General features: G+C 36.5%; 1 protein-coding gene across 2 annotated transcripts in view; it reads right to left on the bottom strand.

Moving 5' to 3' along the window:
• The window catches only part of LOC148947815 (uncharacterized), a 73,189-nt gene that overhangs the window by 30,464 nt on the left and 23,339 nt on the right, over nucleotides 1-19,386 (bottom strand). For both annotated transcript variants that reach the window (XM_089096240.1, XM_089096241.1), the window contains exon 3: nucleotides 2,938-3,777. In XM_089096240.1, coding sequence (XP_088952366.1) covers nucleotides 2,938-3,777 — 840 coding nt within the window. The remainder of the gene's footprint in view (nucleotides 1-2,937; nucleotides 3,778-19,386) is intronic.

Here is a 19,386-nt window from a genome sequence, read left to right as displayed (position 1 = left end):
GAAGCAAAACTTCTTGAATTCTATATACACTCAGTTCAGAAAATTGATAATTTGACTGAGAACAAATTGGTAAAGAAAAGATTCTTAAGGATTATATGTGAAAAAATGCCCTAGTTCCAGTACAAGGTATTCGGTACCCTAAATATTTCCAAGAGCTATATTTTTAGAAAGGGGATCTAAAAGTGGATTGACAAGAGCAAATGGTTATATCAGAGTAAACAGAAGATTATGATTTTCTTTCTCTCTCTCTCTCTCTCTCTCTCTCATATATATATATATATATATATATATATATATATATATATACAGCTATTTTAAGACAGCTATTCATACAGCTTTTCAGACAGCTATTTTAACTCGAGGAAAAGAAGAAGGTGGATCTACAGCAGCGGATATTATTTTTTCACCAAAGAAATGCATGTAGTTCAAATTATTACTATATTTTCAGTATTTGCACATTTTGGACAAAATGACTCAGCTTTACGCCAAATTTATTTAAGGTACAAGAACACCAACAGTTCAAGCACTCTGCTCTGAAGTTACACTAGCAACCTACTAAGAAGGAAGTAAGTCTAATAATTCCCATACACCAGCTTGCATTTTTCTTTCTCTAGTTTCCAACAAAGCCTACAAGGATTGAATTCAAGCTCCAGCTCCCTCTGCATCTCGATCCAACAGCCACCAAGGATGTGATCAACTTTCCAGCAAACTTATAATGTCGCTGATCATCTACGGTCAATTCAGAGCAAAGTAGCTTAAAAAAAAATCCTCACTGCTACTTCTCCAGCTTGTATATATTTTTTTTAAGATAAAAACGAGGGTTTTCTTTTCACCCCTGATGGTCATCCAGAAAATACCATGTTGCAAACCCTGATTTAAAGTAAGTTGTGGTGGTTTCAAAGGGTTTGGGACCACCAAGGAGTATTGTTTGTGGAGTTTCTATGGATGGAAATGACAATTACTGCAGATTCTTACCATGAAGCCTTAAAACGTCTTCAGAGAATATCTGAGACAGAAGAAGAGGCATGCTGACTTCTAGAATTGTTCTGATCCATGATAATGCTTGTTTTTACAATGCTATTGCAACCCAACATCTCCTTAATCAACTTAAACAGGATATTTTAAACACCTACTATACAGTCCAAACGTGGCACCGATTGAATTTCATCTTTAGAAGACGTGGCTTGGGAGACAGCATGTCCAAACTGACGGAAAACTCAAACAAAGCGTCAGAAACTCTATTTAAGTCATTGGTGGCAGCATTTTATGAGAGGGTAACAGAAAGATTGTTCAGAGATATCACAAATGCCTCGATCATCTGATTATTTCGAAAAATAATTTTGATTGTACGTTACTTTTGATCATAAATAAATAAAATCATCTTTTTATTACCAAATATAACCAATTGGAGGTTGAAAAAACCAAGACCGAAAAAAAGAAAAATATAACAACAACCCTTCTATATGGTCTTCTCAGTTCAGTTCAACTTTGATAAATTTTCTCTCTGTGTCAATTACAGTCATGACCAAGAGTTTTGCAACGACAAATTTTCGGACAAAACTTACTTTACAAAATGGTGAACTTTTCTGCTATTACCCTGATCAAACCAAGAAAGAAAAGAAGTTGAGCAGTGCACAGTTGAAGAAGTTAACTGATTCTTTCAGAACTCGCACCAGTGAAAATACCAATGATAGTTGTTTCTAGGTCTAACCCCATCAGTTTAATCAAAGGCAATGTGCAGAGCACCCAGTCTGTGAGCGTGTCTTCTGATCACACGCCATTTGCAAAGCTTGATGTTAGTACATCTGAAGTACAATGTTGGGAAAGTAGATCTGCTCTGGAATCTCTGAGAAGCCAGAACGTTGCTGCAAATTCTAAATGCTTCCAAAGAAATTTGTCAGTGTCGGGAACCTCCTCCAAGGTTTGGGACTATTTTCTTGATAGGAGTAGCTCTTATCTTCCGTAAAAATTGTGGTGACCTTCGTTTTGATCAATCATTTTTTACCTTTTACACTGTATACACTATACATGTGCACACTTAATACATTTTATACTGAGCTAAATCTTAGAATATTTAAGTCAGAGTTTTTGCTTTTAAGGGGGTGCTGAGCTTAAAAGGGGTGGGAAGAGCCACTTCTCACACTTAAAATACACACAAACTAAATTTATTATCGGCATCAGAATAAACATACAAAATTATAAAAATAACTTGATCCAGGAATTTAAAATTGTCCAGCCCCTCCCCATGGTATATTTCCTGGAAAAGCTCGAGTTGCTTAGTTTTTATATTCAAAATCAATGCATTTTTTGCATGGGGCAAAACCTACATCATTTCTTTTGCATCTTATTCCAGGCCAAGATACTTATTTCTGTTCCATTTACAGGAAAATATCATATACATAAAACATAAGTCATACAGACAGATGGCTGTGAATGACAATTAGCAAATTCCCAAGTAAAAGCCTAATAAACAAAATGGCCACAGAGAAGGCTACAAGATGTAGTTGGATTATCTACTTCTTTTTTAGATAAGGTCATGCAAAAAAATATTATTTTTAGAAAAAAAGTTCATAATACTAGATGACGCTACACCCAGTGATATCCATGCTTCTTTATGTCTTGGAAAAGATAAAGCTTATGTGTGACAATAGTTCTCAACAGTATTTCATGTCTCAGCTGAACAGAATGAAGACAGTAAGACAAAAACTCAATAATTTATCCAAGGAAAAATATGGATCGTCTCAGGTTTTTTTTTTAACTTTGCCTGCATTTAGAGTCTGGAAGTATACATTCTTTAATTCCTAGCCTCATTTATTCTGATTTTTGTGCGTATGCTTAAATAAGCACTCCCGTTTATGCACGTTGAGGGAGTCCTAAGGGGGTCAGCAAAACTGGGACATAACAAAACTATAACTAAAACTAGAACATTTTACTTACGCCGAACGGGAAATTTATCGCACTATCTACATCCTCTCTTTTTTTATAACCAATACTCATGGTACCATAGCTCTTCTCATCACTGCCTTGAAGTCTGCTCAGTTCTTCCAATGGCTTTTCGTCCATTTCAGCGCCTGGCTCGTTGTCTGAATAATCAAACTCCATAATTTCAGTCTGACGATCATCAGACGGTTGACGTTCAAACATAACCGGTCTTGCATCTACACAATCCTCACTTCTTGGGCTTTCAAATCGTGCCCATGGCACTGTAGTCCCATCATCATCAGCAATACAATTATCCTCAACATTAATGCTGACAAACTCGGCTTTATGACGCATATCGACTAATCGTATATCACTATCAATAGAGGTTGCTGCTGGCTCAGTGAATACGCATGGCATTTTGTTTTCACAGACACTATAAGATTTACTAAGTTCTTTCTTCTTTCGACTGGGTTTAGGACGCGATTCTGTAAAGCTTCTTAGCACTGCTGTTGGGTCTTCTTCAAGACCACCACGATCAACACCACAAGGAAGCGAACCACCTTCCCGTTTTCTGGCGCTGACGTTTGGGGTGCTTGATCCGCTGCCTTCCCTTCGCTTATTTTTACGCCTTCCTCCTAGTCCACTTGAACACTGATAACCAGCAATGTCTGAATCGAGTTCGTTCAAATTTTGAAGACTCCCACCTTTAGTTCGACTCGCTTCAAGTGTAGCATTGAATTCTTTAGCAGTGCTATGCTTATTGCGACGCTTTTTTGACGACGGATTACTAACAACGGGGAAAATGGCAGGCGGGCTTTCTTCTCCTGACTCCTGAGTGGTCTCTTTCAAAAGACTCTGTAAGAAAAGAAAAACACTTTACCAAGGCTAAAAAAATAGCAAGATTCCAAATCAGCTCAAAATTTTAATAACTATGGTTTAAACTCTAGATTAAAACAGGGTTTCCTTAAAGGAAGGGGGAGGGGGCAAAGCCCCAAGAGGGTCCATTACAAACCCTCATGTTTCATTTTCAAAGAAAGGAGGATACCCATCCCCTTTATTCCCCCTGTTTGTAAGTTATTAGTTGCAATTGCAGGCCCCGGGTCAAATTTATTGTTAAATACCTGCTGATTCAGTCGTTGCGGGAAAAAATTAGTATGATTTAAAAATACACTTGGTTCCTTTTATATTAATACTAAGCCCTTGAAATATCGGTTTTGGTCTTGACCTTACACTATTTTGGGCACAACGAGACGCAGTCTTTTATGGCAATTAAATAAAAAAACAAGTTTTATTTTTAAACTGAAAGTAAGGAGCGACAGTAAAACTGTAAACGAACAGAAATTATTCCGTACATGAAAGGGGTTGTCCCCTCCTCAACGCCCCGCTCTTTACGCTAAAGTATGACTCTTTCTCACAACTCTACTTTTTGAAACGATAAAAAACTTTGGCGTAAACAGCGGGGCGTTGAGGATGGGACAGCCCCTTTCATATACGGAATACTTGCTGTTCGTTTTAAGTTTTAATGTCACTCCTTACTTTCAGTAAAAAAAAAAATATTTAATTTCCGAACGTTTTTGAATCAATGCAGGTTTTTACTTTGGCTCACCGTACACGAATAATTAAAAAGAAATTTACATATTAATTTTACTTTTTTTTTGCTAAATGGCTTCTCAAAATTTTGATCTGACGATTTTTAGAAAAATGGGCGGGGGAGGGGGCCTAGTTGCCCTTCAATTTTTTGGTTACTTAAAAAGGGCGCTAGACCTTTTAGTTTTATTTACAAACCTCTTTAGTCGTAATGAATATACGTAACTTATAGATTAACTAACGTTTCGAACTTCTATATTCGTATAATTTTATTACGTATGTGAGATGGTTCACCCCTTCGTCAATACCTCGCTCTTTACGCTAAAGTTCTAATTTTGTTCCAGTTCTTTAAGAATTAAATAAAAAAAACAAGTTTTTTAAACTGAAAGTAAGGAGCGACAATAAAACTTAAAACGAACAGAAATTATTCCGTATATGAAAGGGGCTGTCTCCTCCTCAACGCCTCCCTCTTTACGCTAAAGTTTTTTATTGTTTTAAAATATACAGTTGTGAGAAAGAGTCAAACTTTAGCGTAAAGAGCGAGGCGTTGAGGAGGGGATAGCCCCTTTCATATACGGAATAATTTATGTTCGTTTTAAGTTTTATTGTCGCTCATTACTTTCAGTTTAAAAAACTTGATTTTTTTTATTTAATTTCTGAACGTTTTTTAGTTAATGCAGCTTTTATTTGCATAAAAATTTTACTTTTCTTTTGCTAAATGGATGTCTTTACAAATTAACTTACGTAATTAACTTCTATATTCATATATTTTTCTTCTGGCAAAAAATACAAAGTTGCAGGTTTTTGCAGATATGAGCTTGAAACCTATGTAATAGGGTTTTCTGATACGCTGAATCTGACGGTGTGATTTTCATTAAAATTCTGTCACTTGTAGGGGATGTTTCCCCCCTCTTTCAAAAATCGAGTAAATTTTCTCAGGCTCGTAGCCTTTGATGAGTAATACTAAACTTAATAAAATTTATATATATATAGGATCAGCATTATAAACACATTCTTTTGATACATTTATTGACATCAAAATTTCGTTTTTAAAAGTTTCGATTACTATTGAGCCGTATCGCTTGTTTTTTTATTGTTTTTTTTATTACGTATATGTTATTACTTATATGAAGGGGTTGTGCCCTTAGTCAATACCAAGCACTTTACGTTAAAATTTAAAAAAATTTTTGATTCACAAACCACTTAATCACAAAGGCCTTTTAATTATAATAGAGCGCTATTTTTAAATCAAAAAAAAAAAACTGTAGCTTAACGAGCGGGGTTTTGACTTGGGGGAGAACCCCCTCACATACGCTATAATTTCTGTTTGTTTTAAGTTCTAATATTCCTTCTAAAATTTCAGTTGAAAAAACTTGTATTTTTTATTTAATTTCTGATCGTTTCTTAAATAATGCTTGGAAATCCGGCGCCCCCTTCATAGAAATGTCCCTTACCCCAAAGAAACATCCTCCACGGAAATATTCTCCAGAGTAACTCCCTCCTCTAGCCCCCCCCCTCCAGAAAAAATCCTTCCTGAAAATGGTTGTTTACTTCCCAATAAGCAAAAAATAATGCTGGCAAGTCCGGCGCCCCCTTCATGGCAAGTTCCCGTCCCCCCTGAAAACTTCCTTCCTGGAAAGATCCTTCCATATAGCCCCCGCCCCGCTCCGTCCCCCACCTACCAGAAAAAAGCTCCTCTGAAAAAGTCTGTATACTTCCCAATAACCAATACTATATGTTAACATTGAGTAAAGTTCATAACTTTCAGCCCTCCCTCTGGGGACTTTGGGGGATTAAGTCATCCTAAAAGACATATTTATCATATTTTCGACTATGTTGAACAAAATGGCTATCTCAAAATTTTGATCGTGAGACTTTGGGAAAAAATAAGCGTGGGAGGGGGCCTAGGTGTCCTCCATTTTTTTTGTTCACTTAAAAGGGGGACTAGAACGTTTAATTTCAGCTCCAATGAGCCCTCCCATGATATTCTAGGACAACTGGGTCAATACGATCACCCCTGGGGAAAAAAAACAAACAAATAAACACGCATCCGTGATCTTTCTTTTGGCAAAAAATGGAAAATTCCACATTTTTGCAGATAGGAGCTTGAAACATCTACACTAGGGTGCTTTTATACGCTGAATCTGATAGTGTGATTTTCATTAAGGTTCTATAACTTTAGGGAGTCTTTTCCCCTTTTTTCGAAAATCAGCCAAATTTCCTCAGGGGCGCAACTTTTGATGGGTAGCACTAAACTTGATGAAAGTTATATATTTGAAATAAGCATTGAAATCTGATTCTTTTGATATATCTATTGGTATCAAAAACCCGTTTTCTAGAGTTTCAGTTACCATTGAGATGGGTCGCTCCTTACTTACAGTTCGTTACCACGAACTGTTTGATTACCCCTGAATCTCGAAGGCCGTTTAATTAGAACAAATAGCTTTTTTGAAATAACTAAAAATACTTTAGCGTAAAGAGCGAGGTATTGAGGAGGGGAAGAACCCTCTCATATACGTACTAATTTCTGTTCGTTTTATGTTTTAATGTTGCTCCTTACTTTCAGTTGAAAAAACTTGTTTTTTTATTTAGTTTCTGATTGTTTTTTAAATAATTCCGGAAAATCCAGCGTCCCCTTCATGGAAATTCTCTTCCTCCATGGAAAGATCCTCCCACGAAATCTCAAAATTTTGATCCGGCGACTTTGGGAAAAAATTGAGCGTGAGAGGGGGCCTAGTTGCCCTCCATTTTTTTGGTCACTTAGAAGAGCGCTAGAACTTTTTATTTCCGTTCGAATGAGCCCTCTCGCGACATTCTAGGACCACTGGGTCGATACGATCATCCCTGGGGAAAACATACAAAAAAAAAAAAATAATAAATAAATAAATAAACACGCATCCTGATTTTTTTTCTGGCAAAAAAATACAAAATTCATTTTTGTAGATAGGAGATTGAAACCTATAGAGTAAGGTTCTCTGATACGCTGAATCTTATGGTGTGATTTTCATTAAGCTTCTATCGCTTTTAGAGGGTGTTTACCCCTTTTTGGAAAATAAGGCAAATTTTCTCATGCTCGTAACTTTTTATGAGCAAGACTAAACTTGATGAAAGTTACATATTTAAAATCAGAATAAAATAACGATTCTTTTGATGTATCTATTGGTATCAAAATTCCGTTTTTTAGAGTTTCGGTTACTATTGAGCCGGTAACAGTTCTTTATCACGAACTGTTTGAAACATATATACAAAATTATTTGACCTTAATTCTCAGTCCTTTCAAAGTTCTAAACTTGAATATTTTGTTCTTAACGTGACCGCTATATTATGTGTTATGAAATCAGAGTCTTTTAACATCAAAAATGGAAGAAGATCAATTAATAATGATCCCTCCAATTATTAACCTGAAATACTTTAAAACAGAGGCAAATAATAGTAAAACCATTTATATACTGCAACTGTATATTTGACACCAAGTTAAGCCGGTTACGCCAAAAAGCATGGCTGTATCTGCTATAGAATATTAATAGACTTCAGCTGTAAACTTGTATACTAAAACATTATAGATTCTGGCTTCCACTTTTATTGCTCAAGCAGTATATAAACAAATCGCCATTTTCTGTCAACCTGACCATGGAGAAAGAGTGAAGTTAATTATATAAATCTTGACACTCAAAACCTTTCGTTTCATTTTACTGGCTAAAAATTTCATGCAAAAACCAAATAAGTTTTAAAAAACCATGAGTATTGGCTTTCTTTTCTGGCATATGTTTCAGAGATATAATTGGTTTGCACAAATCGATCACAGATGCAAAACCAATTAAATCAAAACAATTTTAAATCTTTTTCTTTTCGTCCTGACTATCTTTGATATGTATATATATTAAATTTCTTATATACATTAAATTGTACTTGCAGCACTTTATCCAAGACGGCAGTGGCAGATTAATGATTTTTTTTGCAAGATATTCTTTGAGTCGTCGGCACACGTACCCAAAACAAGTCCTATTTATATGGTTCGTCCAAGTACGGGCCCCTTTTAATCATGGGCCCCAAATCTTTTCCCGGGTCTGCATCCTTTGAAACATATAATAAGATCTCGCGCCCTGTTTAGAAGGCTGTTTAATGTCAACTCCGCGCAACTGGACCATTCGAGGAGTCTAAAATTAACTCGAGAGTTGAAGAGTAAAAAGCAACCTATGAGACCATTAGCTGTAAAATAAAAATATTCCGACAGACCTAGAAGTTAGTCAGAGCAAGTGAGTTGTTCACATATACTATTTTATGCTACTCGTTTGCGTTGAAAGAGGTTTTCTAATGATAGTTAAAGAAAAGAGAATTAGAACAAACGATTTGAATACAATTCCTAGATGCACATTGAGTACACAAGTAAAGCAATTTTTGGTATTAATTTATGGGCAATTCATTTCTTTTGTAACCTTGTAATTTTTTCCTGTTTTAGCACAGCAAGTCACCCTTTACTATCACCTCCGCCAACAGCTCTAAAACTAATAGAAAGAAATTCAAACCAACACGGATAGATCAGATATTCGTTGGCAATACCCCTTGAGTTGGGTAGTTACTCATATAGCCCAGGGTTGACATCGGTAAAATCACAATATACTCTTTCTCGTAATTCTAGGGGTGTAAACACCCCCAGTTAGAAGCCTCTTACGTACATTATTTTCTTCAGTCCTCTTTGGTGCTTATAAAACAAAATCATAGGCGCTGCCTAAGAAAAGAACGATGTGGGCACAATGCGTCTTTTTTTCTCCACCCGGGCACTTCGTATCAAAGGAGTTGTCGTAGAAAATTCGAAAAGGGTTCATTCGATTGGAAATTGGAGTGGCTAGTGCATTTTTTAATAGTCGAAAGTGATTGGAGGGCAACTAGCCCCCCCCCCTCCCACGCCAATCATTCCCCCAAACACATCAAATCAAAATTTTCAGATAGCCATTTTGCTCAGCGTAGTTGATTTCCAGATAGAAAATATGTTTTTGAGAAGGACACTCCCCCACAACCCTCAGGGCAGGGGTTTTAAGTTATGCCCTGATAAGGTTTTTACAGAAACTTCAAAAAAAGCTCATTCGATTGGAAATTCAAAGGGCTAGTGCCCTTTTTAATTGTCGAAAGTGATTGGAGGGCACCTAGCCCCCCCACGCCCATCATTTCCCCAAACACATCCAATCAAAATTTTGAGATAGCCATTTTGTTCAGTGTAGTTGATTTCCAGATAGAAAATGAGGAGGACACTCCCCCACAGCCCTCAGGGCAAGGGTTTTAAGTTATGCCCTGGGAGCGGATAGGGTTTTTATTGAAGGCTTTGTCATAAAAACTTCAAAAAAGATCATTCGATTGGAAATTCAAAGGGATAGTGCCCTTTTTAATAGTCAAAAGTGATTTGAGGGCAACTATCCCCCCCACGCCCATCATTCCCCCTAACACATCCAATACAAATTTTGAGATAGCCATTTTGTTCAGCGTAGTTGATTTCCAGATAGAAAATATATTTTTGAGGAGGACACTCCCCCACAACCCTCAGGTCAAGGGTTACAGGTTATGCCCTGGGGGCATATAAGGTTTTTATTGAAATCTTTGTAGTAGAAACTTGAAAAAGGACTCATTCTATTTGAAATTCAAAGGGATAGTACCCTTTAACAATCGGTTATTTGAGGGCAACTAACCCCCCTCTCACGCCTACCTTTTCCTCAAACACATTCAATCAATATTTTAGATAGTCATTTTATTCAACGTAGTTGAAAGTTTTGGAAATTAGGTCTTTAAGGATGACAACCCCTCCCCCCTCACAGCCCTCAGGGCAAGGTTGTAAGTTATGCCCTGGGGGTACCTAAGGTTCTTATTGAATGTTTAGACACTTCAAAAGGGCTGATTCAGTTAGAAATTGAAAGAACTAGTGGCATTTTTAATAGTTGAAAGTGACTGGAGAGTGACTAATGCTCTTCTCACGACTACCATTTTCCCAAACACATCCTATCAAAATTTTAAGATATCCATTTTGTTCAACGTAGTTGAGAGTTCTGGAAATTAGGTCTTTTAGGATGATAACCCCCTCAGAGCCCTCAGTGCAAGGGCTTTAATCATGCCATGGAGGCATATGACATTAATATATAAATCTGTTATAGATATTTCAAAAAGGGCTCATTTGGTTGGAAATTAAAATTGTCGTTTTTAATAGTTGAAAGTGAGTGAAGAGTATTTAACCCCACTCTTACGCCCACCGTTTACCCAAAAATATTCAATCAAAGTTTAGAGATAGCGATTTTGTTCAATGTAGTTGAAAGTTCTGCCCTGGGGGCATATAAGGTTTTACAGATAGAGTTGACGTAATACTTCAAAAGGGGCTTATTTAATTCGAAATTGAGAAGGCTAGTTCCCTTTTTAACAGTCGAAAGTGGTTGAAGGGTAACTAAACCCCCTCTGAAGACCACAATTCCTCCAAACACATCCAATCAAAATTTTCAGATAGTCATTTTATTCAACGTAGTAAAAAGTTCAAGAAATTAGGTCTTTGAGAATGACACCCCCCCCCCAGCACTCAGGGCAAGGGTTGTAAGTTATAATCTGGGGGCATATAAGATTTTTATTGAAAGTTTAGTCGTAGAAACTTCAAAAGGGCTCATTTGATTGGAAATTTGCACTTTACTGAAAAAATGCAAATGAATGTGCATTGCCAGTTTAATATACATATACTGATATTTAGTAATCAAAGTGTTAATATTGTTCGATGTATTAAAGTTATAAAAGTAAAAACATTTATAATTTTCCAATAAAGTGCAAATTTGGTTCTGGCCTTGGGAAGGCATAGGGGTTTTGCGCCCCACTTATGTTAATTTCTGCTCGTTTTGAGTCTGACTCAGCTATTTATTGTTATTTCTGTTCGTTTTGGGTTTCATTTATTTATCGATGCAGATTTGTGGTAGTTTCACGCTTGGTAGATTATTTGATTTTACTTTTGCTCATTTTTTGTTTAATGGAGTTCTTTACTTTTCTTTGAAAAACTCATTTTGTCGAAAAAGTTTTTTTAATTAATCAAGAGGAAAAAGCAGGATTAAAGCACTTCAGGATTTCTTTTGTCATTCTATAATTTTGCGCCAGTGTTGTTTACTGGCCAACATTTATTAACTTCTTTTATCCATTTCCCGTTTATATTTAATGTTCTTTGAATTTGCTATAGACACAAAGATATACCCATATATTTTGTCACAAATCAACGAAAAATAAATCGCGTGCTTTGCAATAATACTGAACTGGACTGAAGTATTCCCTCCTGAAATTCAGTTTCCAAAAAAAAAATCAGCTTTTTTGTAATAAGGAAAAAACTTTTACAAAACATGAGCGGATAAGAAAAATATACGATATCCTGAATCATAAACTCGACCAACCACGTTATCTATAAACTTTGGTCTTGGAAAAGAAAAAACATAGATAAGAGAGAAACAAACGCGAATAATTCGAAAAAAAAATTAAGCAGACTGCCTGGATTAGATTGAAACCAATTGTATTATTGTGCGTTTTCCAGAATGGGGAGAAAACAATCAGTTCTAGTGGTTTACAATGAAAGAGTAGATGCGATTTCGAAGCGCTTTTCGTTATTTCCCAGATGTCGTTCTTAGAAGTCATCTTAGATGATAACTGTGGCACGAAACTAAGTTAGCTTTACATGAATCTTTCTAGTCTAAACTTTTGTTTTCGTGATTCTTCCTTTTAAAAAAGCTTGACTTCTTTCGGCAACTTCAATCTTGTTTCACTGTGTTGAGAACACTTCCACGCCAATAACGTCTTCTTGAGAACTATTTAGAAATAACAGTAGTTTTCCTAGTTCTACGGTCAAATTAAATTATATGTTTTTGTTATTCTCCACCACAGTTTATATAATTATCCAGTATGATCTTTCCCTATCTCACCCATTATAAAAACCCGGACCGAGGTGCGAGTGCTCCAGAGAACGTTTAAGCAGATATAAACATAAGCGGCATTATATCTTTTCGCGGGTAGACAAAGATTATTCACCTGCGGAACAAGTACGGACAATACCATGTCGCTGGATCAACCAATCAGTGAACGACATGTGCAGGCATGAGTGTGAGATGCCTTTTGTTTGCACCGAGAATGAAAAGTCAGAAATCATCTGCGGTAAACTTACTGGTATATTATATAAACTGTGTTCTCCACCTAGGATGAGATGTTGGTACACTGGCTCTGGTAAGTAGCTCTATGATAGGTAGTGCCTTGCCCTAAATTGAGTCCCCTGTGTTGTGCCAGTAATTGGTTTTCATAAATGTTGTGCTGAGCTGCCTTTTTAATTTAAAAAACTTTTTCCACAAAATAAGTTTTTCAAAGAAAAGTAAAGAACTCCATTAAACAAAAATGAGCAAAAATAAAATCAAATAACCTACCAAGCGTGAAACTACCACAAATCAGCATCGATTAATAAATGAAACCCAAAACGAACGGAAATTAACATAAGTTTGGTGCAAAACCCTATGCCTTCCAAAGGTCAGAACACAATTTGCATTCCACAGAAAAAATGTAAAGGTTTTTACTTTTATAGCTTTAATAAATTACATGATACTATCATTTTGATTGCCAAATAACAGTATATATACATTAAACTGACAATCCAATTTCATTCGTATTTTTTTAGTTAAGTACAAATTATGTTCTGGCCATGGGAAGACATAGGGGTTTTGCGCCCAACTTATGTTAATTTCTGCTCGTTTTGAGTTTGCCTGGGTTAATTATTGTAATTTCTGTCCGTTTTGGGTTTCATTTATTTATCGATGCTAATTTGTGGTAGTTTCAAGCTTGGTAGATTATTTGATTTAATTTTTGCTCATTTCTTGTTTAATGGAGTTCTTTACTTTTCTTTGAAAAACTTATTTTGTGGAAAAAGTTTTTTTAAATTAGTTTCTGTTCGTTTTATATTGACATAGTCTTTCCAGGGAAAAAGAAAATAATACTTTAAATCTTTTCGTTTTTAAAGACTTTATAGTTTGGCCTGCTATTTGTATGCTGGAGAAAATTTTTCAGCAATTTTTAACAACATACACCCTTTTAAAAATCTGGACACAAATAGTACTGTTTAGTTTAGTTTCATACCTCCTCTAGTTGACCTGAACTGGAAAACTTGGTACCATTCGGAAAAAAAATCTGTTTACTTTCTTTGATAGCTTGGATACACTTACGCTATTTTGATTTGGTTAAATTTTAAGAGCAGAAATGGGAGGTTTGGTGTAGGAAGGACGCGGGAGAGTGGGAGTGGAAGGGGGATTAGTTGCCCTCAAATCACTTTCGACTATTAAAAAGGGCATTAGCCCTTTTTATTTTCAATCGAATGAGCCCTTTTAGAAGTTCCCACGACAACTCCTTCAATTCGAAGTGCCCCTTCTAAACAACAATAACAACAAAAAATCATACATTATACCCACTTCGATCTTTACTATAAAATGTCAAGCCTTCCAATCACTTTCGACTATTAAAAAGGGCACTAGGCCTTTCGATTTCCAATCGAATGAGCCCTTTTTGAAACGACAACGCTTTCTATAAACACCTTATATGCCCCCGGGGCATAAATTACAACCCTTGCCCTAAGGTCTGTTAGGGTGGTTGTCATCCTCTAAGACCGAATTTCTAGAACTTTCAACTACGTTAAACAACCTGGCTATCACAAAATTTTGATTGGATGTGTTTGGGGAAATGGTGGGCATGAGAGGGGTTTAGTCGCCTTCCAATCACTTTCGACTATTATAAAGGGCACAAGTCACTCAAATTTCCAATTAAAAGAGCGCTTTTCGAAATTTCTACAACAACTTCTTCGATAAGAAGTGTCCTGCTCTAAAGGAAAAAAATTAATAATATATTCTACCAACATCGTTCCTATATGCCCCCTGGATATAAAAGAAAACCCTTGCTCGCGGGACTAGTGGGGAGTGCCTCCGTCCTTCTTTAGTCCCCGTTTCTTATCTCGTTTTCGAGCGTCTCCGTTATTTACTGAGGCAGCGCAATCATGCTGCCTATAATTTATACAACAACTTTCTATATAAAACATTAAATACCCCAGGGCATGACTTACAACCCTTGCACTGAGGGCTCTGAGGGGGTTATCATCATAAAAGACCAAATTTCCAGAACGTTCAACTACGTTGAAAAAAATGGATATCTCAAAATTTTGATTGGATGTGTTTGGGAAAATGGTGAGCGTGAGAGGAGCGTTAGTCGCTATCCAATCACTTTCAACTATTAAAAAAGGCATTAGCCCTTTCAATTTCCAATTGAATGATGTGGGGGGAGGGGTTGTCATCCAAAAAGACCTAATTTCCAAAATGTTCCACTATGTTGAAAAAATGGCTATCTAAAAATTTTGAATGGATGCGTTTGGGAAAAATGTCGGCTTGAGAGGGGGGGTTAGTTGCCCTTAAATCACTCTCGACTATTAAAAAGGGGACTACCCCTTTGAATTTCAAATCGAATGAGCCCTTTTTCAAGTTTCTACGACAAAGCTTTCAACAAAAACCTTATATGCCCCCAGGGCATAACTTATAATCCTGGGGGTTGTGGGGGAGTGTCCTCCTCAAGAATATATTTTCTATCTGAAAATCAACTACGCTGAACAAAATGGTTATCTCAAAATTTTTATTGGATGTGTTTGGGGGAATGAAGGGCGTGGTGGAAGCTAGTTGCCCGCCAATAACTTTCGACTATTAAAAAGGGCCCTAGCCCTTTGAATTTACAATCGAATGAGCTTTTTTGAAGTTTCTACGACAATGCCTTCTATAAAAACCTTATATGCCCCCAGGGCATAACTTAAAACCCTTGCCCTGAGGGTTGTGGGGGAGTGTCCTCCTCAAAAAAATATTTTCTATCGGGAAATCAACTACACTGAACAAAATAACTATCTCAAAATTTTGATTGGATGTGTTTGGGGAAATGATGGGCGTGGTGGAGGGGGCTAGTTGCCCTCCAACCACTTTTGACTATTAAACAGGGCACTAGTCCTTTGAAATTCCAATCTAATGAGCCTATTTTGAAGTATCTACGACAACGCCTTCTATAAAAACCTTATATGCCCCCAGGACATAACTTAAAACCCTTGCCTTGAGGGTTGTGGGGGAGTGTCCTCCTAAAAAACATATTTTCTATCTGGAAATGAAGTACGCTGAACAAAATGGTTATCTAAAAATTTTGATTGGATGTGTTTGGGGGAATGATGGGCGTGGGAGGGGGGGGATAGTTGCCCTCCAATCACTATCGACTATTAAAAAGGGTACTAGCCCTTCGAATTTCCAATCGAATGAGCCTGTTTTGAAGTTTCTGCGATAACGCCATCTATAAAAACCTTATATGCCCCCAGGGCATTACTTAAAACCCTTGCCCTGAGGGTTGTGGGGGAGTGTCCTCCTCAAAAATATATTTTCTATCTGGAAATCAACTACGCTGAACAAAATGGCTATCTAAAAATTTCAATTGGATGTGGTTCAGGGAATGATGGGCATGCGGGGAGGCTAGTTACCCTCCAATCACTTTTGAATATTAAAAGGGCACTAGACCTTTAATTTTCAATCGAATGAGCCCCTTTTGAAGTTTCTACGACGACCCCTTCCATATGAAGTGCCCTGCTCTAAAGGAAAAAAAGAATAAATAGTACAGTGTGCCAACATCGTTCTTAAATATCCTCAGGGCATAACTTAAAACCCTTGCCCCGAGGGTTTTGGTGGAGTGTCCTCCTCAAAAACATATTTTCCAGGTGGAAATCAACTACGCTGAACAAAATGGCTATCTCAAAATTTTGATGGGATGTGTTTCGGGGAATGATGGGCGTGGGGGGGGGGGGGAGCTAGTTGTCCTCCAATCACTTTCGACTATTAAAAAGAGCACTAGCCACACCAATTTCCAATCGAATGAGCCCTTTTCGAATTTGCTACGACAACTCCTTCGACACAAAGTGCCCGGGTGGAGAAAAAAAACACATTCTTCCCACATCGTTCTTTACTTAGGCAGCGCTAGCACGCTGCCTATGATTTGACAGTGGTGTCGGCGCATTGTTTCTACCTTTTCTCATTAGCTACATGTTGAGTTCCACAGCCTAGAGCCTCTGGGCTGCTAAGAAAGTAGCAGCCTTTGGATCCAGGATGATCTCGGTTTTAGGGCTATTGGTGTTTTTGGATCATGATATTATTCAGTTTTATTTGTGTATATATTTCTCGATATAGGCTCAGGTTCTGAAACCCGAAAGCAATACAGTTTTTCTATCCCAATATGGTTGTATTTCCAATAAAACGTAAGATGTCTACCTATCTACTTAATGTATCAGTTACTGCACTAGCCTTAAAATTGGTCAAAGTCAGGTTTTACCGACTAATCCTGAGGTTGAGACATGTAAAGGGTAAAAGTACGTAAATTGTAAGTAAATAATTTAATTTAATGCACTTATTGCTTCACGCACATACCATTTCCTATACTCCACTCTTCCTAACGTCATGCATATAGAACACGGATGTAGGGCCGATGCAGCGACAAACAAATTGCTAGCGTAGTTCGAATGTTTAACCATATGAACGTGCAAATTTCAGCGTTTGATAATATGATGTAACAAAAGCCCCATATAGAATCATTTACTAGCAATTTTTAGCACTTACCGCCGTAATTGGAAATCCTAGAGTTAGCCAGTAAACCCAGGACTTGCCAATTTTTTGACTTACACAGCAAAGTATCTACGAAGACTTCCATTATGAATGCGGTATTCACACTCCACCCCGGGAGACACACATAGTATCACCATTAAGCACATTATAAAGACCTTAACATAAAGATTAAAATGAAAATCTAGAAACTTTGGTACGATACAATGCAGGATAAAAATGGCATAGAGGAGGCAGAAAGGGTTGTTCACTGTCCTTGATCCGAAATGTAACAAAAAAAAGCCCAAGATTTAACATATGAGCCGCCTCCCAATTATCCAAGACTAATCATTAAGCATGAACGAGAAAAAAAAAAAAAAAAACACCCGTAGAAGACATATCCAACTTTGCTAACCCAACGCTTTTGTGTAGATCAATTTTTAATCAAGCTATTCATTGTGACAAATTAAAGGGGAGTCAACTCTACAGAAGAAATCCTAAGCACAAAATCTAAAAAAAAAGTTCTTGTGCATTTACATCCATATGTCGACGCAAGCTTTATGAATTGTGAACTGTTTCTGAAGTTAATGAAGAAATGCATCGAAAATCAAGAGAAAATTAGTTAACATGAAAACTCATCATTTAGAAGTCTTTACATAAATTTCGAATAATAAAACACAACTTTAGTTTTTTTGGTTTGCAAACTAGATTAAAAAAAAAAAAAAAAAAAAAAAAAAAAAAAAAAAAAAAAAAACGGCAAAACATATTTATTTTATAAGGGAAAAATTGGAATGATGCGTTTTTTAATATTAAATTAGGTAAAATTCTACTTTAGCTACTTTTGGCTATCTTGGAAAGGGGTTAGGCTAGGAAAATGAAACTTTCGGGGATGGGTCTACAGGCTAAAGTATATCCCAGGAAGTATTCTGAAGTACTTTCCTCTAATCCTTCTCCCTCTAGGGGGTCCTAAACTCTGATGATCTTTAAAAATCTGTGTGCTATAAAACTGAAACCTTGCAAAATAAATCTTCTGAGTAAATGAAGTACAACAAAAATTGTTTCCAGCTCCAAAACTTTGCTCAATCTCAATGTATAAGGTTTTAAAAATATGCAAATACATTTCCTAAATTTTGAAAAAAAACATTGATATGGCTTAAAATTCTTCTCAAATAACACGAATTACATTTTCAGAACTAAAGCCAGAGAAAAAGAAAGTGATAACTGAAAATTGAGGTAAAATGTTGTTTTGTTGAAATTTTAATAGGTCAAGTAGGCAAATTTCAGGACCCTCTACAGGGAGAAGGAGTGGAGGTAGGTACTTCAAAATACCTTCCCGGGATACATTGTAGTTTGTAGACCCATCCCTGAAAGTTTTATTTTCCTAATCTAACCCCTTTCCGAGACGGCCAAAAGTAGCTAAAGTAAAATTTTACCATTTATGTTTTAAAGAAGAAAGCTTTTTGAGACATAAAAACTGAAAGCATTCGACACAAGCTTTTTCTTTATAAAAAAAAGAAAAGGAATAAGAAGATTTGTCACCCTTAGAGCCATCTATTGTCGATGTCTGGATGAGACCAGCTAGAGTAGGAAGAACAAATTTCGTTTATAACTGTTTTAAATTTCTTTCGTCATTTATAGCTATTGAAAAAAAAAAGAGAAAAATACTTTTATTATACTCATATCTGCCAGAAGAATTTTCTTGGAAATTTGAAGTTCTTGTGCCCTTTCTAAGGAACGAGTGGTTGGAAGGTAATTGGCCACCTCTGTACCTATTACTAGACCCCCTCTTCCCGTACACACAAAAAATTCGATCAAAAGTTTTCAGATGCCCGTGTCGTTCAAAACAGTCTATATGTCTAATAAATATGCCTCCGAGGATGACATGAACCCAAAACTTGTGACCGAACCCGACAAGCCTGTTGTCCGACATTGCCGCAGCAGGGATCGATCCTGGGGCCTCTTATGGCCAAGCCGAGCATCAATCCACTGTTCTATCACAGAAACTAACTCGATTAGATCTCTGTTAATTTATGAAAAAAGAAGCAAAATGGCTTGATTTACATAAAATCTTAGTTCGTGGGATTAAAAAATCTAATTTAAAAAAAAAATATAAGGTATGGATTTTATCAGTTGGACTTCGGAATGGTCTATATGAATATATATGCGACTTTAGGTCTTTCAAATTCGTCATTTGCTCTTGAGATCTTCATTAATTAACTACATTTATGCTAAAAACTATTTT

Source organism: Artemia sp. Qi Xiang Cuo, chromosome 10 (assembly GCF_049724085.1).
Source record: "Artemia sp. Qi Xiang Cuo chromosome 10, ASM4972408v1, whole genome shotgun sequence".
Lineage (NCBI taxonomy): Eukaryota > Metazoa > Arthropoda > Branchiopoda > Anostraca > Artemiidae > Artemia > Artemia sp. Qi Xiang Cuo.
The sequence above is the reverse complement of the archived record's forward strand: the minus strand, read 5'-3'. Positions and strand labels throughout refer to the sequence as shown.